The following is a 25,163-nucleotide window of genomic DNA, read 5'->3' on the forward strand; positions in this document are numbered from 1 at the left end:
GGATAGATTGGGGCTACCTACATTTCTTCTCAGTCAAGGAATGATAGAAGTACATGTGTATGATCTGGTCACCTAATCACAGGAAGGACATTTTTGCCCTCAGGAGGTTACAGAAGGAAGCAACCAAGGTGTTGTCAGGAATTGAAAGTAAGGAAGTTGAGTCATAGGGCTGGATTTTGTCAATGGGGACATGATGGAGGCAGGACTCCCACTTTTTGGGTTGTAGTCCCGCCTCCATCGACTTGTGGCCAACCCACGCTATTTTCCCTTGATTGACCTTGTTAAGCCCGCCCAGCGGGCTCAGCAGGCCAACTAAGGGACACCTGGTTACTGGTGACATCAGCGATTGACATTTCATCTGTCAAGAGCTTTTGACAGATGAAAAATCAGCGTTTGACAGCTCTGTGAAGCTGTCAAACACGGACAATCTGTCTTCTAACTTGAGTCCTTCTACTCAGACTCAGTTAGAGATCTCTCCAGACCAGAAAGCAGAGGCTGCAGCTTTTCACAGTTCAGCAGCCATTCTGCTTTCTGTGCCGGTGAGCTGAGGGACTCCCGAGAACTGAAGGAAGGAAGCCTGCAGGAGAAAGTAAAGGTAAGTAAAACTTATTAAAACACTTTACACTTACCTCACACACTTACCTCTGCACACATGCACCCATCACTCACCTGCACAACAGACATCTCGACCCCTCCAACCCCTGCAGACCAACGGTCCGCCTCGCTAACTTGGCGTGGTTTGGAGCCGTTGGACAGCCCACATTTCAGGGCTAAAAATAGGGATTAGGCAAAAACCTACCTGTTAACAGGCAGTTAATTGGCACTAATCCCCTTCCCGCCTCAGGGAGGCGGCTCCCAGCACAGGTCGGGTACCTGCCTCCTGGTACATTGACACGGAGGCGGATTGGGGCCGGGATGGGATCCTGCCCACCACTCCTGCCTCCAAGCCCGCCTCCTCGGGGCTTGGAAAATCCAGTCCACTGTGCCTGCAAACTGGAACAGGCATGTTATTGCTTGGAGGAGCACAACTATTAGGGCAGAGTCATGACAGATTTATGAAAGGGAAATTGTGTTTAATAAATCTATTAGGGGGAGAAATTCAGTATCGCCCCGTTTGGGGCGCGATTATCAGCCGGGCGCAAAGTTTAGTGCCTGGCGCTAATTATCGCCTCCAACTGCAAACTTGGCTTTTATTGCCCCTGGAGGTGATTGGAACACTAAATCAGGTGCTGCACACCTGTCTTAAGGCGCAAAGGCCGAGGAGTGAGGCGCTAACTCAGAGCGCTGGCAAAGCTCATGTGATGTCAGTCAGCGATGGAACAGAGACACAGTGTTGCCGTCCAGTTCTTAAAGGGGATTGGGTCGATCTTGCTCTCCACCCACACCCTGCTCATTGCAGCCTTGAATCTAGGCCTGGGGAGACCTGTACATCAAATCTGTTGGAAAGAACAATGGAGAGGCCCAGGGAAAGAGCTCAGAGTGCAGCCCCCACAGTCTCTTCTAAATTGATGCAAGGAAGATCAAATAAAAAAGAACCTGCAAAGTGCTGCTCAGTACCCAAAACTCCTCAACACAGCATTGAATATCTCCTGCAGTCTCTCTCGCTCACTCAGAATGTGTGGTGAAAAAATTTCTCAGACAAAAACAGGCAGGAAGCGGTCGCCTTTAAATAGCGCTCCCCCAGTCCCTTCCTGACTGCAAAATGCTCCCCTCAACCTGTCGTTGCTAGCGGCAGGCGGTAAGATAGGGGGCGCCACTCAATACCTGGTCCGGGGCGCTGCCGGGGCATTGCACGCTCGACTGACGTCACGATCTGCTGGCGCAGAAGATCGTGGTGGTAGTGTTTAGCGCCGTCGCAAAATGTCTAGTCAATTTCATGAGCGGCGCAAACATCGCCACTCACAGGCGCTAGTTGCTTTGTGCCACATTAGCGCCCTCTTAAGGCGCTAACGGGAGGCGCAAACCAACTGAATTTTTCCCCTTTAGAGTTTTCTGAGGTTGTAATTAGTAGGGTAGATAAGGGGGAACCAGTGGATGTGGTGTATTTGGATTTTCAAAAAGCATTCGATAAGGTGCCACACAGAGGTTATTACACAAAATTAGGGCTCATGGGATTGGGGGTAATATATTAGCATGGATAGAGGGTTGCTTAACAGACAGAAAACAGAGAGTAGGAATAAATGAGTCATTTTATATTAATGACTTAGATGAGGGGACCAAGTGTAACGTATCCAAGTTCGCTGATGATACAAAGTTAGGTGGGAAAGTAAGCTGTGAGGAGGACACAAAGAGGCTGCAAAGGGATATCGACTGGTTAAGTGAGTGGACAAGAACATGGCAAATGGAATATAATGTGCCAAAGTGTGAAGTTATCCACTTTTGTAGGAGAAATAGAAAAGCAGAATATTTTTAAATGGTGAGAGACTGAGAAATGTTGGTATTCAGATGGACCTGGGTGTCCTTGTATACGAATCACAGAAATGCAGGTACAGCAAGCAATTAAGAAAGCAAATGATTTGTTAGCCTTTATCACAAAGGGATTGAAGTATAAGAGTAAAGAAGTCTTACTACAATTACACAGGGGCTTGGTGAGACCACACCTGGAGTACTGTGTACAGTTTTGGTCTCCTTACCTAAGGAAGAATATACTTGCCTTAGAGCGAGTGCAATGAAGGTTCACGAGACTGATTCCTGGGCTGAGCGGATTGTGCTACGAGAAGAGACTGAGTAGATTAGGCTTACATTCCCTAGAGTTTAGAAGAATGAGAGGTGATCTCATTGAAACATATAAAATTCTTAAGGGGCTTGACAGGGTAGATGCTGAGAGACTGTTTCCCCTGGCCGGGGAGTCTAGAACCAGGGGTCACAGTCTCAGAATAATGGAACAGACCATTTAGGACTGAGATGAGGAGAAATTTCTTCACTCAGAGGGTGGTGAATCTTTGGAATTCTCTACCCCAGAGGACTGTGGAGGCTCAGTGGTTGAGTATATTCAAGACAGAGATCAATAGATTTTGGATACAAAGGGACTCAAGGGATATGGGGATAGTGCGGGAAGGTGGAGATGAGGTAGATCAGCCATGATCTCATTGAATGGCACAGCAGGCTCGAAGGGCCGAATGGCCTACACCTGCTCCTATTTCTTATGTTCTTATCTTATTTTGTTACTTAAAATGTTCTGGTATCCTGAAAGTGATTCATCTAACTTTTTGCTTTAATACAGTTTGGCGGTTTCACCTTTCTGTTGATAAAGCCATCAACACAATCAAAACATACAAAAGCATGTAAACATTTGGAAATGTAAATTGAAAAAAAAAAGGTGAAATTCCTCTCTCAATCATAAAGGAAGTATGCCTATAATTCTCTGTAATTATCAGTCCATGATGATGTCATGCCAACATGCTACTTTGAAACATGCAATTTCTGAAAATGCAAGTCATTAATTGTGGAGAATTGTCTTCTTCCCATTTTTCATTAACAGATGATTTAACTCCACAGACTCAGGCTCAAGCCCAGAGAATTGGATATATAACAACAACAACTTGCATTTATATTTCACGTAGTAAAATGTCCCAAGGTGCTTCACATGAGAGTTATCAATATACTTGAAAAGGAAAAATTTACAGGGCTATTGGGAAAGAGCAGAGGAATGGGACTAATTGTATAACTCTTTCAAAGAGCAGGCACATGCATGATGGGCTGAAAGGCCTCATTCTATGCTGTACAACTCTATGAACCTAAAAGGAAAATCCACTTATATTGCCAGAGAAGTGTGGCAGTTCACCAGCATCAAGACTAAAGTGGCAGCCAACAGATATGGGTACCTAATTGCTATCCTGACCATCTGTTCAATACACAACTACAGATAAGAACTTGCATTTGTATCACATTTATCACATTCCAAAAACATTCCAAAGCACTTCACAGACAATGAATTATTTTGCTTTGAAGAGCAGTGTATAGGCAAATGGCAGCCATTTTGAATACACCCGCAAACAGCAATGAAAGGTTAATTTATTTTTTGACCAAGACATCTGTTCTTCTTCAAGACGTGCCATAGGATCATAACATCTACTTGAGCGGGCGGAGTCGGCCTCGGTTTAACATCTCATCCGTAGGAGACCCCTTCAGACAATGCACTGAAATGTTAACCTAGAAATCATTAGTGGGATTTGAACCTACAACCTTCTAAGCATGAAGAAAGAGTACAACAAACTCAGCCAAGTTGATGTCACTGAAACAGTGTACGTTTATCTAATGTATAAATCTAGCTGAGTGAAAAATATCTTTTAAGAGTCCACAGGTGCCAACTGCTGCACATGCACATTCAGGCAGCATTCCCATACAAGTGCAGAATTTATCATTTATAATTTGTGCTATAAGATAACACAGTGCTGTTAAAGTTGCTTCAACTGCAGCACATATAAGGGTAGGAAGACTTGAGGCAGTCAGAGCAGTGATATCAATTGTGTTTTTATTGGCTGCTGATGCTTTCAGTTTAACACTCAGAGTTTATAGTGAAGACTATAGACTTTGGAACAGTTCCCATGGATTGGAGGGTAGCTAATGTAACCCCACTATTCAAAAAAGGTGGTAGAGAGAAAACGGGGAATTATAGACCGGTAAGCCTGACATCGGTAGTGGGGAAAATGCTAGAGTCCATTATAAAAGATGTAATAGCAGGGCACTTGGAAAACAGTGACAGGATCGGACAAAGTCAACATGGATTTACAAAAGGTAAATCGTGCTTGACTAATCTACTGGAATTTTTTGAGGATGTAACTGGTAGAATAGATAAGGGAGAACCAGTGGATGTGGTGTATTTGGAATTTCAAAAGGCTTTCGATAAGGTCCCGCATAAGAGTTTAGCATGTAAAGTTAAAGCACATGGGATTGGAGGTAAGGTACTGACTTGGATAGAGAACTGGTTGGCAGACAGGAAGCAAAGAGTTGGAATAAACGGGTCTTTCTCCGAGTGGCAGGCAGTGACTAGTGGGGTACCACAGGGATTGGTGCTAGGACCCCAGCTATTCACAATATATATTAATGATCTAGATGAGGGAACTAGATGTAATATCTCCAAGTTTGCAGACGACACAAAGCTGGGTGGGCGTGTATGCTGTGAGGAGGATGCCGAGAAACTCCAGTATGATTTGGACAGGTTGGGTGATTGGGCAGATGCATGGCAGATGGATGGTAGATGCAGTATAATGTGGATAAATGCGAGGTTATCCACTTTGGTGGCAAAAACAGGAAGGCAGATTATTATCTGAATGGCAATAGGTTGGGAAAAGGGGAAGTGCAACGAGACCTGGGTGTCCTTGTGCACCAGTTGCTGGTGGTAAGCATGCAGGTGCAGCAGGTGGTAAAGAAGGCAAATGGTATGTTGGCCTTCATAGTGAGAGGATTCGAGTACAGGAGCAAGGATGTCTTGCTGCAGTTGTACAGGGCCTTGGTGAGACCACACCTTGAGTATTGTGTGCAGTTTTAGTCGCTTTATCTGAGGAAGGATGTTCTTGCCATGGAGGGAGTGCAGCGAAGATTCACCAGACTGATACCTGGGATGGCAGGAATGACGTATGAGGAGAGATTGGGTCGATTGGGCTTATATTCGCTGGAGTTTAGAAGAATGAGAGGGGATCTCATTGAAACTTATAAAATTCTAACAGGACTAGACAGGCTAGATGCAGGAAGGATGTTTCTGATGGCCGGGGAGTCCAGAACCAGGGGTCACAGTCTAAGGATAAGGGGTAAGCCATTTAGGACAGAGCTGAGGAGGAATTTCTTCACCTAGAGAGTGGTGAACCTGTGGAATTCTCTACCACAGAAGGCAGTGGAGGCCAATTCATTAAATATATTCAAGAAGGAGTTAGATATATTTCTTAAGGCTAAAGGGATCAAGGGATATGGGGAGAAAGCAGTGACAGGGTACTGAATTTGGATGATCAGCAATGATCTCATTAAATGGCGGAGCAGGCTCGAGGGGCCGAATGGCCTACTCCTGCTCCTATCTTCTATGTTTCTATGTTTCTATGAAGCAAAATCAAAGTCCAAATTGCATCTTCTGCTGCAGAATTTCGGAACCCCACCAGGAAAGTGTATTTTATTTCGGTTGGGTTTCGTGTAATAATTTTAAATGTTGATTCCGCTCTTAGTTCCTGCTACAAAGGTAATGGCCAATTCTCAGCAGTGAGGGTAAAGTGTTATAACATATATCTGTCAGTCCTCCATAGTTCAGCATTTTAAAGGTGGCTGCTGCTGCCTTCTGTATTTTTTTCTTTACGTGAACATTCAGTGAATGTAAAAATATACTTCAGAATAATAACCCTAAAGTATGGGTCCAGTACATACACATTGCTCTGTCTGAGCATGATGGATTGACTTAAATGTAAATTTCTTCCTCTTAAAATCCATCCAGCTCTATTGTCATTTCTGTTGTCCATCAGCTCTCAGACTCTGCTGGCGTTTGCTTCCTAGGGACTATCTACATTGTACAAACCGCTGTATATTAATGAGGATGCTTTGCATCTATTACAGTATGATTTATACAACAGACATCTTTTCCATCGATGACAGAGGAAAGTGTTGGTAAATTTGCAGGAGCCTCCACATCAGGTCAACATTGTCTCAACGCACTGAAAGTAACAGTAAGGCCTAGAAATTCACTGGCGCCCCGTTTGGCATGTTGCGGCACGGCGCGCTGCGGTACTGCAAGCCTTCCTCCCCTTCTTAAAGGACACAGCCAGCACTCCGCAGGGGGGGGGGGATGCTCAGGAGGCTGGGGACGGCGGCGCGGAGAGGTGCTGGCAGGCGGCCAGCAAAGAAAAATGGCCGCCCCGCACCTCAGCGCCTCTACCGCCGCAGGTAGGCCCCCCTGAACCGGTCGCAAATTGCAACCGGCGTTAAAGCAGGGGGCACTACTAAATTTCGCGATCGGGGCGGTAGCGGGGCGCTGCGCACACCGATGACGTCATCGGTAGCGGCACAGCGCTAACGGCTAGCGCCGTCATTAGCGTTCCGCTAAATTTAGCGGGAGGCGTGGCCAGTGGCGCAAAACCCACTAAGTGCCCTCTTAGGGCACTAACGGGTGGCGCAGGCCACTGAATTTCTAGGCCTAAGAGTTTAAAATATAGGAGGTAAATGCTAACTAATCTGCAGCCTCAAATCAACATTTTACTATATGTTTCATGTACATCAAGTGTCAACTTGGCTTAGTTGGTAACACTCTTGACTCAGAGTCAGAAGGTTGTACGGTTCACGCCTCCCACCATATAATCGTATAATCTCGGCTGACACTCCAGTGCAATACAGAGGAAGTGATGCATTCCCAGATCTGCTGTCCTTCAGGTGAGATGCTACAAAGGCCTCACCCATCGGTTCTAATGCTTCAGGTGGATGTAAAAGATCCCGTGACACCTTTGAAGAGCAGGAAGCTCTGCTTAAATCCTGGCCAACATTCCTCCCTCAACCAACACCGCCCAAAACAGATGAATTGGCCGTTCATCTCACTGCTGTTTCTGGGATGTGCAAGAGCAATTGCTGAACTTCAAAGTAATTAATTGTATACAAAATGTTTTGAGCCATTTCTGAGATGCAATAGGTGTTATATAAATGCAAGTCTTCCTTTATCAAAGTCCAATGACTAGCAACAATCTCACAGTTCAGTACATAAAGATTATTACATCTGTCTATTTAGATTTTTACCTCAATTGTGGCTGCCGATTTTGGAACACCTTTTCATTTAGATTAAGAAATCTCGGTAAAGAGTACAAACCCATTGGCCCAAAATGCATGACAGCACCATAATTCAAAAGGGTTTTAAAGAAGAAATAAACCAAGAAATAACAATTATGGAATGACGGACTGAGTATTTTACAGCCTGGAGGAATATCCTGTCTCCAAAAGAAAGGATGATCAGATAATCCATGAGTGACCATTTCAAGAGTGAATTGTGTTGACCTCCTGAGCGGAGATATTCATCACCTAAAAGTTGGCTTAATATATATCTTAATATATAAAGATATAATGTTACTAGCTGTGCTCTCACAAAAGGGGCTTGCACTGAGAGAGGGTATGGGCAGGATTTTCATTGGGCCGTGGAGGCGGGATTGGAGGCGTGTGGGGGGTTAAAATCGCGAAATCGGGGGGAACAAACCCGCCTCCATGCCAGTTTCAAAGGAGGCGGATACCCGACCTGTGCTGGGACCCGCCTCCCCGAGGCGGGAAGGGGATTAGTGCCAATTAACTGCCTGCTATCAGGTAGTTAACAGGCAGTTTTTAGCCTAATCCCTATTTTTATTCGTGAAGTGTGGGATTCCCGACGGCTCCAAACCACGCCAAGTTAGCGAGGCGGACCGTCGGGCTGAAGGGCTTGGAGGGTTTGAGATGTCCGGTGTTCAGGTGAGTGATGGGTGCATGAGTGCAGAGGTAAATGTGTTTGGTGTGTGTAAAGTGTTTAAAGAAGTTTTGCTTACCTTTACAGCCTTCCTTCCTTCAGGTCTCGGGAATCCTTCATCTCACCGGCACAGAAAGCAGAATGGCCGCGAGCTGTCAAAAGTTGCAGCATTCAGCTTTCTGTTCTGGAGAGATCTCTAAATCAGCCTGAGAGGAAGGAATTAACTTGGAGTACAGGTTGTCAGTGTTTGACAGCTTCAAAGAGCTGTCAAACGCTGATATTTCATCTGTCAAAAGCTCTTGACAGATGAAATGTCAATCTGTGACATCACCTGTTGCCGGGTGGCCGTTAATTGGCCTGCTGAGCCCGCTGGGCGGGCTCAACAAGGTCAATCAAGTAAAAATCGCGTGGGTTGGCCACAACTCGATGGAGGCGGGACTACAACCCCGAAAGTTGTAGTCCCGCCTCCTACACGCCTCCAGTATCAAAATCCAGCCCTGAGGGTCAAAGAATCGAAGGTGCAGAGTTTTAGCCCTATTTACAATTCACGCTCCCCGATTGTGCACTCCTAGTGGGGAGCTGCCCTATCAGTGAATTTACCCAATATATTCTATTTACAAATACTTATAAAGGAGTTTCAGGTGAAAAATGTATTTTTGTGAAATGAATTAGCTGAGCCCCATGGATAAGTTTACTTGCCCGGGCGTTGCCTAGCGTTTACTTCTGTCCTTGGTGTGACTTACGATTCTGGCCATGCTGATCTTCTGAATACGGGGTTAATAAGGAGGAGGAAGAGAGTGGCGAGAGGGGCAAGCACAGGTAAAGTGATTTCCCACGGAACTGTATCTTCAGCTTTTAGTCTAGGGTTAGTATTACCGCAAAGAAGCTGTTTTATTAGGCACGGCATGTGAGCAGAAAAGAAACAGAACCAGCCATCTCAAGGAGCCGGGTGCTCCCCATAACTTGCTGGCAGTCTAAGGAATTCCCAAAGTCCTTTAAACTGAGGTCTAGAAATTCGTCTCGGGCAATGGCGCAGAGCAGACGGTGTCGGATCGGCCGCCCGTTACACGCCGCGCCGGATGCTCAGTTGCATCGACTGCCATGGAACTGAATATCCGGTGCTGCGTATAACAGGCGGCCGGTCCAACTCCGCCCCCGTTGCCCCGCCGCCCGAGACGAATTTCTACGCTCGAGTCTGTGATGAGTTATCTTTTTACATAAATGCACGTCTCTCTGCTTAAAGAGCTCTGCCTCACCACCACTGCCTGGTTCAGCTAAGTGAGCTAAAGACATGGAGAAGGGCATTGACAATTATACCTGGTTCTGGCAGCTTCTCACACCTCCAATCCAAAGGGTCTTTTCCTCAACAAGCAACTTTCTTCAAGAGCCCCCAGAATCAATGTTTCCCTTCAAGGTGTGCGGCCGCGCGGCAGCGCAGTAATCTCAAAGGTCCCGCGCAGGCCGCTCACCGGCTGTTACATTGTAAGCACCGCACAGGCGCAGAAATTTAAAGGGACCGCGTATTTAAAGAAACAGGCTGCGCAGAACAAAGCGCAGCTCACAGAGAACATTGCCCCGGTCATTTTTTACCAAGCGGGTAATCAATATTAACTATTTCTAGCTGCTCAGTGGATTGAATTGAAGAGTCATTTACCAGTTCAGACTTGAAACATAGCCTATTGGAACTTTATGGGGGTGATTTTGCCAATGGGGATGTGATGGAGGCAGGACTGCTGCTTGTCTGGTTTTTAGTTCCGCCTCCATCGACATCCGGCCAACCCATGCTATTTTTCCCTTGATTGACCTTGTTAAGCCCGCCCAGTAGGCTTAGCAGGCCAATTAAGGGAAAGCCGGTTACTGGTGACGTCAGCGCGTGACGTTTCATTTGTCAAGAGCTTTTGACAGATGAATTGCCATTGTTTGAGAGATCTGTGAAGCTGAGCCCTGGGACACAGGCTCAATTAGAGATCTGTCCTGAGCAGAAAGCAGAAGGCTGATGCATTTGAGAATGCAGCGGCCATTCTGCTTTCTCTGCCGGTGAGATGAGGGACTCCCGAGACCGGAAGGGTTGAAGCCTGGCGGAAGAAGCAAAGGTAAGTAAAGCTTTTAAAGCACTTAAGACTCACCTCACACACTTACCTCTGCACACATGCACCCATCACTCGCCTGCACACCGGACATCTCAGCCCCTCCGACCCACGGCTCGCCTCGCTGACCCTGGCGAGGTTTGGAGCCGTTGGGAAGCCTGCACTTTAGGGCTCAAAATAGGGATTATCCAAAAAGCTGCCTGTTAACTATTGGTTAATAGGCAGTTAATTGGCACTAATCCCCTTCCCGCCTCGAGGAGGCGGCTCCCAGCGCGGGTTGGGTACCCGCCTCCTGCGAAGGTGGCACGGAGGCAGGTTGGGGGTGGGTTGGTCACCCGCCCCCAGATTCTGCCATTTTCCCGGCAGTCCCGCCTCCAAACCCGCCTCCCCAGGGCTGGCAAAATCGCCCCGTGACCTGACAACTCCATTCAAGGTTGTAGCAATCACCGACATTTAGCTCACATATGCCTCTATCCAGTATTACATCGTCACTCTAACAGCAGCCGTCACTCTTATTTTTAAAAATCCGAATGTCATGACCCAGCTACCATTGAAATGAAAAAATAGATACAGGTTGAGCGCCCAAAATCCGGAGTTCCGGAATCCGGACTCCGGGACGATTGGTGGCAGGGTCGTCCGGAATCCGTAACATTTTCCAGAATCCGGACACCTTGTCAAACCGCAAGCTGGGCCCAGGCATTTCTGGACTCGGAACGTGTTTCTGATGTCCGATGTCCGGAAACGCCCGAGCACAGGTTGCGATATTTCCGGACTTCGGACATCAGAAACACGTTCCGAAGTCCGGAAAAACACGAAAACCGGCTCGGCCTCGGTCCCGAGGTTGCCGGATTCAGGACGCTCAACCTGTATATATAAAATGCAGAAATATTGTACATTTTAAAATTGAATTGAAGCTTTTGCCTCAGCAGATCCTCACATTGATTGGCTGAAAGTGGTGATGTTCAGACAAAGATCACCGTGCCGTGTGAGATCAACGTGAGTTATTGGTGTTACCGCAGTTTACATGAATCATTCGACTAGAATATTAAATGTTGAAACCGTTACCATTTCACTTGCGCATTATCTCCCCCAGTGCCTTCACAGTTCTTTCAATGTTCCTTCTTTTTCCCCCCAATAAGTTTCGCCATTCATCTTTCTCTTTTCCCACTAGCTTCTGAATGTGTCCCCATTTATAATGCCAACTTTCCCAGTGGCATTCTCCAACAGGCCCCGTTTCTATCTCCCCCAACTCAAGTGTCTTTCTATGGGCACTTTTACACTACCTAACAAATTGCTCCTCTCTTCGGAGCGACCACTTGCACAGCAGGTGACACAGTGTTACTGAATTCTGTTGTGTGATGCCAATATCCAATTGCTTAAATTGCACACAAACATGGGGGGACAAGCTCCCACCGTTACTTTACAGTAACAGCGAACTTTCACCAATGGTATCTTTATGAACACTGGTGTTGCCATAATTTCCACATAGAAAGAAAAAAGAAAAAAAGACTTGCATTTATATAGCGCCTTTCACGACCACCGGACGTCTCAAATCGCTTTACAGCCAATTAATACCTTTTGAAGTGGAGTCACTGTTGCAATGTAGGAAACGCGGCAGCCAATTTGCGCACAGCAAGCTCCCACAAACAGCAATGTGAAAAATCACTAGATAATCTGTTTTAGTGATGTCGGTTGAAGGATTAACATTACAGAATCACAGAAATCACAGAAACCCCACAGTGCAGATAGAGGCCATTTCGGCCCATCGAGCCTGCACCGACACATATCCCACCCGATCCCCGTAACCCCTACACCAACACATATCCCACCCTATCCTGTAACCCCACGTATTTAATCCCCCTAACACTAAGGGTCAATTTATCATAGCCAATCAACCTAACCTGCACATCTTTGGACTGTGGGAGGAAACCGGAGCACCCGGAGGAAACCCACGCAAACACGGGGAGAATGTGCAAACTCCACACAGACAGTCGCCCGAGCCCAGACATGGGAGAGAACTCCCCTGCTCTTCTTCTGATTGTGCCATGGAATATTTTACATCCACCTGAGAAGGCAGACGGTACCTCAGTTCAACGTCTCATCCGAAAGACGGCACCTCCGACAGTGCAGCACTCCCACATGTACTGCACTGGAGTGTCATAGAAACGTAGAAGATAGGAACAGGAGTAGGCCATTCGGCCCCTCGAGCCTACTCCGCCATTCAATGAGATCATGGCTGATCATCCAAATTCATTACCCTGTCCCTGCTTTCTCCCCATATCCCTTGATCCCTTTAGCCTTAAGAAATATATCTAACTCCTTCTTGAATATATTTAATGAATTGGCCTCAACTGCCTTCTGTGGTAGAGAATTCCACAGGTTCACCACTCTCTGGGTGAAGAAATTCCTCCTCATCTCTGTCATAAATGGCCTACCCCTTATCCTTAGACTGTGACCCCTGGTTCTGGACTCCCCCGCCATCGGGAACATCCTTCCTGCATCTAGTCTGTCTAGTCCTGTTAGAATTTTATAAGTTTCAATGAGATGTGTCAGCCCAGATGACGTGCTCAAGTCTCTGGAGTTGGGCTTCAACTCATGCTCTTCTGACTTAGAGGTGAGAGTGCCACCATTGAACCAAGGCTGACACACAGCTCACTAAAGAGTGCAGCTGAGAGAGAGAGAGAACTGGTGTGTCTACCATCATAGAAACATAGAAGATAGGAGCAGGAGTAGGCCATTCGGCCCTTCGAGCCTGCTCCGCCATTCAATGAGATCATGGCTGATCATCCAAATTCAGTACCCTGTCCCTGCCTTCTCCCCATATCCCTTGATCCCTTTAGTCTTAAGAAATATATCCAACTCTTTCTTGAATATACTTAATGAACTGGCCTCCACCACCCTCTGTGGCAGAGAATTCCACAGGTTCACCACTCTCTGGGTGAAGAAATTCCTCCTCATTTCAGTCCTAAATGGCTGACCCCTGGTTCTGGACTCCCCGGCCATCAGAAACATCCTTCCTGCATCTAGTCTGTCCAGGCCTGAAAGAATTTTATAAGTTTCGATGAGATCCCCTCTCAATCTTCTAAACTCCAGTGAGTATAAGCCCAATCGACACAATCTCTCCTCATACGTCATTCCTGCCATCCCAGGTATCAGCCTGGTGAATCTTCGCTGCACTCCTTCCATGGCAAGAACATCCTTCCTCAGGTAAGGCGACCAAAACTGCACGCAATACTCAAGGTGTGGTCTCACCAAGGCCCTGTACAACTGCAGCAAGACATCCTTGTTCTTGTACTCGAACCCTCTTGCTACGAAGGCCAACATACCATTTGCCTTCTTAACCGCCTGCTGCACCTGCATGCTTACCTTCAGCGACTGGTGTACAAGAACACCCAGGTCTCTTTGCACTTCCCCTTCTCCCAATCTATTACCATTCAAATAAAAATCTGCCTTCCTGTTTTTGCCACCAAAGTGGATAACCTCACATTTATCCACATTATAGTGTATTTGCCATGTTTCTGCCCAATCACCCAACCTGTCCAAATCGTGCTGGAGTTTCACGACATCCTCCTCACAGCATACCCTCCCACCCAGCTTTGTGTCATCTGCAAATTTGGAGATATTACATCCAATTCCCTCGTCCAGATCATTAATATATATTGTGAACAGCTGGGGTCCTAGAACCGATCCTTGCGGTACCCCACTAGTCACTGCCTGCCACTCGGAAAACGACCCGTTTATTCCAACTCTTTGCTTTCTGTCCGCCAACCAGTTCTCTATCCAAGTCAATACCTTGCCCCCAATCCCATGTGCCTTAATTTTGCACGCTAATCTCTTATGCGGGACCTTATCGAAAGCCTTTTGAAAGTCCAAATACACCACATCCACTGGTTCTCCCTTATCTATTTTACCAGTTACATCCTCAAAAAATTCCAGTAGATTAGTCAAGCATGATTTACCTTTTGTAAATCCATGTTGACTTTGTCCGATCCAGTCACTGCTTTCCAAGTGCTCTGCTATTACATCTTTTATAATGGACTCTAGCATTTTCCCCACTACCGATGTCAAGCTTACCGGTCTATAATTCCCCGCCTTTTCTCTACCACCTTTTTTGAATAGTGGGGTAACATTAGCTACCCGCCAATCCATGGGTACCGTTCCAGAGTCTATCGAGTTCTGGAAGATGACCAGCAATGCATCTACTATTTCTAGGGCCACTTCCTTAAGTACCCTGGGATGTAGATTATCAGGCCCTGGGGATTTGTCGGCCTTCAGTCCCATCAATTTTCCTAACACCATTTCATAAAGTTAAAAAAAAATTTAAGAAGAAAATTCAATTTTACCCATTGTTTTACCATACACATCAGCTAAACAGGATAACTGCTGAAAAATCAGACAGTATAAGTGACCTCCTTTTCACTTATTAATACCAAATGCATTGGACGTATTTGCTAGCTCTCTGCCAGAGAAGTTTGAAAAGAACATTAGCACTGTATTGGAAAGTCTTGGGCAATTGCAGCTGAGGTGCATCCTCCTCTAAAGACTAAAAACAATGCCAAGTTGACTGCTAAAGCATGTTTAGACTGATGAAAATTCCAGACATATAGAAGAGCAATCTTTTTTCTTGCCTTTGTCTGTTTCTTTTCGCTTTGAATTTTAAATGAACAAAGTCTTTGGAGCAGCTGCATTCTGCAGCATGGAGATATTTGGTTACTGGTCATGCTGTGACATGCACCCCTGCCAGAAAGCTGACATATTGGGCCGGGTTTTGCTCTGAGGAGCAGACAAACGGCGTTAGTTGCTCGTTAGATTTGCACTTGCCCACAGACTTTCTATGGGGATTTGTGCCGCAAGTTACTGTCAGCCAAACATCCAAAAAGTGCAGCGCCCTCTACAAGGCATCTGGGACCTGTGTGGACAGGGCAAGTAACTGGGTATCTCCTTAACCAATCAGACTGAAGAATCGAGCAGCGCAGGTCAGAACCAGGAAGTGTCAGTTAAAATAATGGGCTGTATTTTGCGACCCCTACGGGTGCGTATGAGGTGCGCACATGCCCGTAGGGGCCGCACAGGTTCCGGGTTTAGGCGTGTGAAGCACATGCGCGAAAACCCGGGACCTTGTGATCTGTCAAGAATTCTCTTGACAGATGATCCACATCCCCGGGAAAAGGGCATCCGCGGGAGGAGAGTTGCGCTAGTTGCCCAACTTCCGCATAAGGCCTGCTTTTACCAGCATAAGTGTATTAAAAAATAGAAAAAATAAAATGTTATCCCTCATTTATACATTGAAAACCCTGTCCAATAAGGTAAGCTTATTTTTAGCCCCGTTAAAACATAATTTTTTTCTCCAAAAAATTAAATTTTTGTTTAAAATATTTAATTAAATGGCATTTTAATTAATTTTAAACATGTAATTTTTTAACATTTATTTCATGTGTTCATGTATTTTTTAAGTGATCCCCATTCATACTTATGGGAGTTCCGTACATACGGAACCGCATGCGCCCCTGCCCCCACATACCCAGAGAGGCCCAGGAGCGCGAGTCTCCATACCTCCCGGACCACCAGGTAAATTCATCGATTTTTTGCAGGTCGGAGGCATCCGCCCGCGGGAAGCCTGCACTGCAAATTTTGGGCCAATGAATTCAATGTCAAATCAGGTACAGAAAGCCAAATAGAGGGAAAGAAAAATAGGATTAAAAGAGAGAGATAAAAGAGACAGAAAGAAAAAGTAAAAAAAATGATATTTACATTTTTTAAAAATCTCCAACAATAATTAAAATCTGAAGGAATGAGACTCCACACTTGTAAAAGTTAATTTTCAGTGCCAGAGAGGGTGTTTGGCAGTAATTAAGATTTATCATGCCAGTAAAAGGGTACTTAGACTGGAATGGACAAGCCCTAACTTTTTTTCCCATACCTATGATGTCAGTACAGGAACTTCACGCCTTTCAGTACATTTGACTGGTGAGTCAGATGGCGAGATGCCATTTTCAGGAAGCTAACGGAGGAACGTCATAAATCAGACAGTTTCCGCATTTAACTACGCATGTGTGCTCGCCGGAAATGGCTGTTCAACTTGCGCATGAATAACGGTGGGTGCTGTTAACCAATTCCAATTCCAATTCCAATTCAAATGCTTTATTGGCATGAAAGTTTACAGAGAACCATATTGCCAAAGCTTACATAGCAAAAAGGTACAGTTTTCCAACATTCTGTAGGTGTCAATCGATTTGACATTTGTTGGGTACATACAATATTACTTTTAACAATATTAATTTTAAACAGTCTTACTTTTAAACAGTCCTCAGGTTGTGACATGTTGTTACATATTTGGCCCCAAGGTATGGTCTGTCTCCTTCTCCCAGGACTAATCTCAATTTTGACAGGTCATCCAATTCCTTGAAATCTGGGGTTGTTTGGCTTAGCTTGTTGAATAATATGTTTCTTGATGTGTTGAATTTTTCGCATTTTAGGAGGAAATGCATTTCTGTTTCAACCTCGCCGGCCAGACATTGATCGCATATTCTATTCTCTCTAGGCTGCCAGGATTTCTTGTATCTGCCTTTTTCAATTTCCAGTTGGTGGTCGCTTAGTCTGTACCCGGTGAGGGTCTGTCTCTGTTTTGTGTCTCTGATGGTCGTGAGGTAGTCTGCCAGTTTATAATCTCTTTTTAGGGCCCGGTAACATTCTAATCTGCTTTGGCTTTCGGTTATTTTGTTCCAATGTTCCAGGTAGGTTTCTTTGCATTGTTTAATGATTTGGTTCACTCGGATTGGTGTTTGGACGGCTGTGTTGGTCTGGGGCTGGTCAGGGTCCGGCTGAGTACTTAGTTTCAGTAGCAGCTGACTCAGGGGACTCTTTTCTGGGTTTAGCTCTTGGGTCTGAAAGGCTTTGAAATGAAGGGTGTCTGGGGAGCTAGATTTGAGGTGATTTAGGAAGTTTAGTGCTCGTTTTTGGATGTTTATTATCAGTGGGTATCTGCCTAGTTCGGCTCTGCATGCATTTGTTGGCGTTTTTCTTTGGGTGCGAAGGATGCTTCGGCAGAATTCTGCATGTAGGGCTTCTATTGTGTGTTTTTCCCATTTAGTGTAGCTTTGGTGATTTAGCGGGCCCCATACTTCACTACCGTACAGTGCAATGGGCAGGATTATGCTGTCAAATATTTTGAGCCAGATTTTGATTGGGATTTGGATGTTGTAGAATTTTCTTTTTATTGCATATAGGGCTCTTCGGGCTTTTTCTTTTAGTGCATTCACTGCTATGCTGAAGCTCCCTGATGCTGTAATAGTTAGACCAAGGTAGGTGTAGCTCATAGTGTGTCCTATAGCGGTATCACTGAGGGTAAATTGGTATTTGTTTTCCTGACATCTGGGCCTTTTTTGAAAAATCATGATGTTGGTTTTCTTTAGATTTACTGTTAGAGCCCAATTTTGGCAGTATTTGTCGAGTAGGTCTAGTTGTTGCTGTAATCCCTGTTCTGTGGGAGACAGCAGAACCAGGTCGTCCGCATAGAACAGGGATTTCACTTCTCCATCAAGGAGACGGAGACCTGGTGACTCGCTTTGCTCCAGCATGTCTGCTAATTCATTTATGTATATGTTGAACAGGGTCGGGCTCAAATTGCAGCCCTGTTAACCTCACAGCCCAATGTGTAGGTGTGGTGTGTAAGGTTACCAACTCTGGTTGGATGTATTCCAGGTTTCATCACCTGACCTCCCGCCTTTAACCGCCCCACCCCCCCTACCCACGCACTTCCGCCATCGTTCGCCCGACACAACTACCCTTGTGGCCATTGGCCATTAATTGCGGCTATAATACCACAGTCTCCTGCGCTCCAAAAACCGCTCTATCCATTTCCCGGTTAAACCGTGTCTGCGCCAGGGCCGCACCGCATCCCGGGTGCGTTGTAGTACAGTTCTTTGTTCAACTTTGTCACGGGTCTGACCGGACACATGAAAGGACCATTAAGTTCATGCAAACTATATATTTTTTTGTAATTCTGATGTTATAAACGGCACAACCATCAACAGTAAAATCAGAAAGTGGAGCAAATTTTTTTTGCTGCCAGGTTGCTCGCAGCTGTGTCCGGGAGATTCATCTTTTATTCTGAGAGACTCCAGGACAATCCAGAAGGGTTGCAACCCCCCCATTGTGTGTATTGAGTCATTAACGTCAGGCAGGTCCCAGGTCTCTTCCCAGTCTGGACTGAGTTAGCTAACCCTAACTAGAGCAGCTGTTGGAGTGTCCCAAATGACCTCAGCTGCCTGAGTTAGGACAAAGTGGAGGGGAAACTGGTCCAGACGTATGTTTCTCATTGCTATCTACAGCCCTCCTCCCACCCTCCCCCCCAACTGGGAAGCGAACATCAATACTGGGCAAGGGCAGCTTTATGCTTCATTGTGTGACCCCCTGCAGTCAAGTAGCTTCCAAGATCCATTGCCCTTGCTCAGACATGAATGGTGAAGTACCAGAGGGCTCTCGTGGAACCACACCCCAGACTGAGTCAAAAGCCTTGGGAGGAGGTGGAGAGTAGCCAAAAATATGTATTTTTTCAATTCGACTATTACTTATTTTGCAGCAGTTACAGGTATTTTCTTGCATGTATATAAAGGTTCATTTGAAAGGTACGTAATGTTCTGGCTAAAAAGGCAGGGTTTTACTGCATGGATGTGAAATATTTTTTTAAATCTGAATAAGATTAGAAATGTCTATTAAAATATCTGTTAAATTGAGGACTCCAGTCTGCTACAGAGTCTTAAAAATAAATCATAGCTGAAAATGTGCCATCTACAAGGCACATGTAAGGAGTGTGATGGAATACTCTCCAGTTGCCTGGATGAGTGCAGCTCCAACAACACTCAAGAAGCTCGACACCATCCAGGACAAAGCAGCCCGCTTGATTGGCACCCCATTCACCACCTTAAACATTCACTCCCTCCACCACCAGCGTACCGTGACTGCAGTGTGTACCCTCTACAAGATGCACTGCAGCAACTCGCCAAGGCTTCTTCGGCAGCACCTCCCAAACCCGCGGCCTCTTCCACCTAGAAGGACAAGGGCAGCAGGCACATGTGAACACCACCACCTCCAAGTTCCCCTCCAAGTCACACACCATCCTGACTTAGAAGTATATCGCCGATCCTTCATTGTCGCTGGGTCAAAATCCTGGAACTCCCTCCCTAACAGCACTGTGGGAGTACCTTCACCACACGGACTGCAGTGGTTCAAGAAGGAGGCTCACCACCACCTTCTCAAGGGCAATTAGGGATGGGCAATAAATGCTGGCCTTGCCAGTGATGCCCACATCCCATAAACAAATTTTTAAAGAAAATCTCTACTTGACTGGCTCCCTCGCCACAGTCCTGGGTGCCCAACTGTGTGGCACCTCGCCCAGCCACAGACTGCATCTGCGCCCAGCTCAGTGGGTAGCACCCTCACCTCTGAGTCAGAAGGTCGTGGGTTCAAGTTCCACTCCAGGGGCTTGAGCACAGAAAGCTAGGCTGACACTCCAGTGCAGTGCTGAGGGAGTGCTGCACTGTTGGAGGTGCCGTCTTTCAGATAAGACATTAAACCGAGGCCCCGTCTGCGCTCTCAGGTGGACGTAAAAGATCCCATGGCACTATTTCGAAGAAGAGCAGGGGAGTTATCCCTGGTGTCCTGGCCAATATTTATCCCTCAATCAACATCACCAAAGCAGATTATCCAGTCATTATCACACTGCTGCTTGTGGGAGCTTGCTGTGCGCAAAATTGGCAGCTGCGTTTCCCACATTACAACAGTGACTACACTCCAAAAGGTATTTCATTGGCCGTAAAGTGCTTTGGGATGTCCTGAGGTTGTGAAAGGCGCTATATAAATGCTAAATCTTTCTTTTTTCTTTTAAGGTGGTGGTTGTGCTTCCTGGGGCTGGTGGCAGAGTTGCAGCTTCCACCTTACAGGGACCTCAAAGTTCCACTCTGACTTCAGCCAGAAGGTAAAGAGAAGAGGAATTGTTACTGCAGCTGCAACTCTGCTGTAGCCATTGATCGGAGAATGGTATCTGCCGGTTTTTCTTATAAGGTATTAAATATATTCAAGAAGGAGTTAGATATATTTCTTAAGGCTAAGGGGATATGGGGAGAAAGCAGGGACAGGGTACTGAATTTGGATGATCAGCCATGATCTCATTAAATGGCGGAACAGGCTCGAGCTCCTATCTTCTATGTTTCTATGTAAATGGGCCTCAGCCTGACCAGCACTGAGATGCATGTGCACTTCAATATATGATCAGAGTTCCCTTTTCTCAGTGGCTTTATTTTTGTCGTTAGGTGAGAGTGGTGGGTGTACCCCACTGGGTCCAAACATTAAAGAATATCCCGGACAATGTTTTAACTGTGCACAGATTGTCCAATGGATCTTTATTGTGCGACTTCAGGCCAGGCTAGGGTAGGGTTATAGTGCAGCCAGTCCAAATCAGACAGGTGTGAGATGACCTCTTGCAGGACATCTCATGCTGTCTGGTTCCAGTAAGTTTGGGTTTCGGATCAAGACCTGGCCCTTGGGTTTACAAGACTGCTTTTCACATCAACACCCTGGCAATTAGGTGTCAGCCGTGGCTCAGTGGGCAGCGCTCTCGCCTCTGAGTCAGAAAGGTTGTGGGTTCAAAGTTCCACTCCAGAGACTTGAGCACGTAATCGAGGCTGACGCCCCCAGTGCAGCGCTGAGCGAGTGCTGCCCTGTGGTAGGTACCAGGTGAGACATTAAACCGAGGCCCTGTCTGCTCTCTCAGGTGGACGTAAAAGATCCCACTGTATTTCGAGCAGGGGAGTTCTCCCCGGTGTAGTGGGCCAGCATTTATCCCACTACCAACATCACTAAAACAGATTATCTGGTCGTTATCACATTGCTGTTTGTGGGAGCTTGCTGTGCACAAATTAGCTGCAACCACCTCCTACATTACAACATGATGTGGAGATGCCGGTGTTGGACTGGGGTGGACAAATGTAGGAAGTCACACAACACCAGGTTATAGTCCAACAGTTTTATTTGAAATCACAAGCTTTCGGAGCGCTGCTCCTTCGTCAGGTGATGAAGGAGCTGGGAAAGCTTGTGATTTCAAATAAAGCTGTTGGACTATAACCTGGTGTTGTGTGACTTCCTACATACATTACAACAGTGACTACACTTCAAAAAGTACTTCAATGGTTGTAAAGCGCTTTGGGACGTCCTGAGGTCGTGAAAGGCGCTATAGAAATGAAAGTTCTTTCTCTTCCCATCATCTTGATTCGCCTGGGGCACAAGGATAATCTTACAATTTGTCTCTGGCTTCTTTGGGAGTGTCCACTGGGTACGGAGATCAATGGGACAGCAGAGTGGCCCGTCTCCGAACACAAATGGCCTCAACTGTGCGCAAACTTCCACGACCCTGCGAGGCTGATTGAGCCCTGCGCCCGAATTGCCCACATGCGCCAGGTCATCATCAAATTGCCACTCTCGGCTGCAAGGTGAACTAAAATCTGGCTATCTTACGTTCGATTTTTAAGATTTGTAGTGGAACTTTGTCAAACTCCTCCCTCTGCTGGGGGGGGGGGGGGAGGAAAAAAGGTTTAGTAGACATTTCAGGCGTCCTCATCAAATATTAAGCAGCATTACTAATAAATACATGGGTAGGTGGCCTTTAAGTCTTGGGATGAAAAGGTTGAATCAGAGAGATTGCATCAAGGCTCCTCTCTCTCTCTTCACTTACCTAGGAGCAGGAGTTTGAGTTCTTTCTTCCGTCTCTTTTTCTGTTGCTTTAGCGCCTGGTTGATTTTCTTGTTGATATCGGATGCCACTTTCTCGTCCTCCGACAGGCAGCAGAAACAGCGGCAGCGAGACAGGCAGCGCCGACACGAAGCCATGCTGGTGTGGGGAGCCCTTGTGCTCGCTCGCACGCAGCTGAAACTGACCAGAGACCGCGATGGATGCGAAACTTCCCTGAAACTGACCAAGAAACACCTCGAGGCGAAACTCCCCCCCCCTGCCAACTGCAACAAGCCCACCGAGTTAGAATGGGATCAGGCTTGGTCTGGTGTTTGTCTTCTGCTTCAACCTGCCACCCTCACGCAAAGCTTGCTCCTTCTAACTGAGAGAGACAGAGGGGGAGAATCGGGAGTCTCGCTGCTTTGAAACTCGCGGATCGGAAGAAAACCGCAAGAGTTTCACAGGATCTCAAGTGCCAAGAATCTGTGGCACGCCCACTATGAAATCATATATAATTTGTGGTTGCATGAATGAATGCTGCGAGCTTATTCAGGACAACGACTGCCTGGCAATATATTGTTTACAAACTTAATGTAAAGTACAAATCCACGCATAACACTGCAGTCGGTGTTCCCAAAGCCTTGCGAAAAAAAGGAACAAGATCAAATGAGTACATTTTCACAAATATTGGAGCCCCGGTAACTTGATGGTAAACAGTATTAAAACTGGGCGAGAGGCTACAAGGCTTATTTAGGAGTGTTCAAGACTCCAAGTTAAATGTCACTAGAATTTGCTAAATGTCTTATCGTTTGGTTCTGCCATTGCTCTAACTCGCTGGTTGCAGTAAAATACAGTCAAAGTAGACAAAATGTTTCTAATATCTAATAGATTTCAGAGTGATCCTGCCCTCACACTTACACAGATACAGGAGAATCCTTAAGAAGAAAGTGTGTGTGGGTGTGAGGAGAGGAGAGGGGGGGGGGTAGAGAGGGAGGAGAGGGGGGGGGGTAGAGAGGGAGAGAGGGGGGGGGTAGAGAGGGAGGAGAGGGGGGGGGGTAGAGAGGGAGGAGAGGGGGGGGGGTAGAGAGGGAGGAGAGGGGGGGGGGTAGAGAGGGAGAGGGGGGGTAGAGAGGGAGGAGGGGGGGTAGAGAGGGAGGAGGGGGGGGTAGAGAGGGAGGAGGGGGGGTAGAGAGGGAGGAGGGGGGGGTAGAGAGGGAGGAGGGGGGGGTAGAGAGGGAGGAGGGGGGGGTAGAGAGGGAGGAGGGGGGGTAGAGAGGGAGGGGGGGGTAGAGAGGGAGGAGGGGGGGTAGAGAGGGAGGAGGGGGGGGTAGAGAGGGAGGAGGGGGGGGTAGAGAGGGAGGGGGGGGTAGAGAGGGAGGAGGGGGGGGGTAGAGAGGGAGGAGGGGGGGGGGTAGAGAGGGAGGAGGGGGGGGGGTAGAGAGGGAGGAGGGGGGGGTAGAGAGGGAGGAGGGGGGGGTAGAGAGGGAGGAGAGGGGGGTAGAGAGGGAGGAGAGGGGGGTAGAGAGGGAGGAGAGGGGGGTAGAGAGGGAGGAGAGGGGGGTAGAGAGGGAGGAGAGGGGGGTAGAGAGGGAGGAGAGGGGGGTAGAGAGGGAGGAGAGGGGGGGTAGAGAGGGAGGAGAGGGGGGGTAGAGAGGGAGGAGGGTAGAGAGGGAGAGGGGGGTAGAGAGGGAGGAGGGGGGTAGAGAGGGAGGAGGGGGGTAGAGAGGGAGGAGGGGGGTAGAGAGGGAGGAGAGGAGGGGGGGTAGAGAGGGAGGAGGGGGGGGTAGAGAGGGAGGAGGAGGGGGGGTAGAGAGGGAGGAGAGGGGGGGTAGAGAGGGAGGAGAGGGGGGTAGAGAGGGAGGAGAGGGGGGGGTAGAGAGGGAGGAGAGGGGGGGTAGAGAGGGAGGAGAGGGGGGGTAGAGAGGGAGGAGAGGGGGGGGTAGAGAGGGAGGAGAGGGGGGGGTAGAGAGGGAGGAGAGGGGGGGTAGAGAGGGAGGAGGGGTAGAGGGGAGGAGAGGGGGTAGAGAGGGAGGTAGAGGGGGGGTAGAGAGGGAGGAGAGGGGGGGTAGAGAGGGAGGAGAGGGGGGTAGAGAGGGAGGAGAGGGGGGGTAGAGAGGGAGGAGAGGGGGGTAGAGAGGGAGGAGAGGGGGGGTAGAGAGGGAGGAGAGGGGGGGTAGAGAGGGAGGAGAGGGGGGTAGAGAGGGAGGAGAGGGGGGGTAGAGAGGGAGGAGAGGGGGGGGGTAGAGAGGGAGGAGAGGGGGGGTAGAGAGGGAGGAGAGGGGGGGTAGAGAGGGAGGAGAGGGGGGGTAGAGAGGGAGGAGAGGGGGGGTAGAGAGGGAGGAGAGGGGGGGGGTAGAGAGGGAGGAGAGGGGGGGTAGAGAGGGAGGAGAGTGGGGTAGAGAGGGAGGAGAGGGGGGGTAGAGAGGGAGAGAGGGGGGGTAGAGAGGGAGGAGGTGGGGTAGAGAGGGAGGAGAGGGGGGTAGGTGGGAGAGAGGGGGGGAGGAGAGGGGGGGGTGGAGAGGGAGGGGAGGAGAGGGGGGTGAGAGAGGGAGGGAGAGGGGGGGTAGGAGGGGGGGAGGAGGGAGAGGGAGGAGAGGGGGGGGTAGAGAGGGAGGAGAGGGGGGGTAGAGAGGGAGGAGAGGGGGGGGTAGAGAGGGAGGATGAGGGGGGGAAGAGAGGGAGGAGAGGGGGGGTAGAGAGGGAGGAGAGGGGGGGTAGAGAGGGAGGAGAGGGGGAGTAGAGAGGGAGGAGAGGGGGGGGTAGAGAGGGAGGAGAGGGGGGTAGAGAGGGGGGGTAGAGGGGGGGACCTCTAACTCAACAAGAATTTGCAAAATGGGACAAACACCCAATTGAGATCCTACATGCAGAATTCTGTAAAAGTATCCTCCGGACTCAAAGGAAAACAGTAAACAATGCATGCAGGGCGGAAACTAGGCCAATATCCATTAATAATCACT

General features: G+C 47.8%; 1 protein-coding gene across 1 annotated transcript in view; it reads right to left on the bottom strand.

The window, feature by feature from the left end:
• Positions 1 to 22,612, bottom strand: part of LOC147108088 (guanine nucleotide-binding protein subunit alpha-14-like) — an 86,997-nt gene extending 64,385 nt beyond the window's left edge. Inside the window, exon 1 of the mRNA XM_086004554.1 lies at positions 22,211 to 22,612. Coding sequence (XP_085860680.1) covers positions 22,211 to 22,364 — 154 coding nt within the window. The 5' untranslated portion in view covers positions 22,365 to 22,612. The remainder of the gene's footprint in view (positions 1 to 22,210) is intronic.
• Positions 22,613 to 25,163: the final 2,551 nt, after the last annotated feature.

The sequence above is a fragment of the Somniosus microcephalus genome, chromosome 13 (assembly GCF_052327205.1).
Source record: "Somniosus microcephalus isolate GS21.2 chromosome 13, FLI_Smic_1.0, whole genome shotgun sequence".
In the NCBI taxonomy this organism is placed as follows: Eukaryota; Metazoa; Chordata; class Chondrichthyes; order Squaliformes; family Somniosidae; genus Somniosus; species Somniosus microcephalus.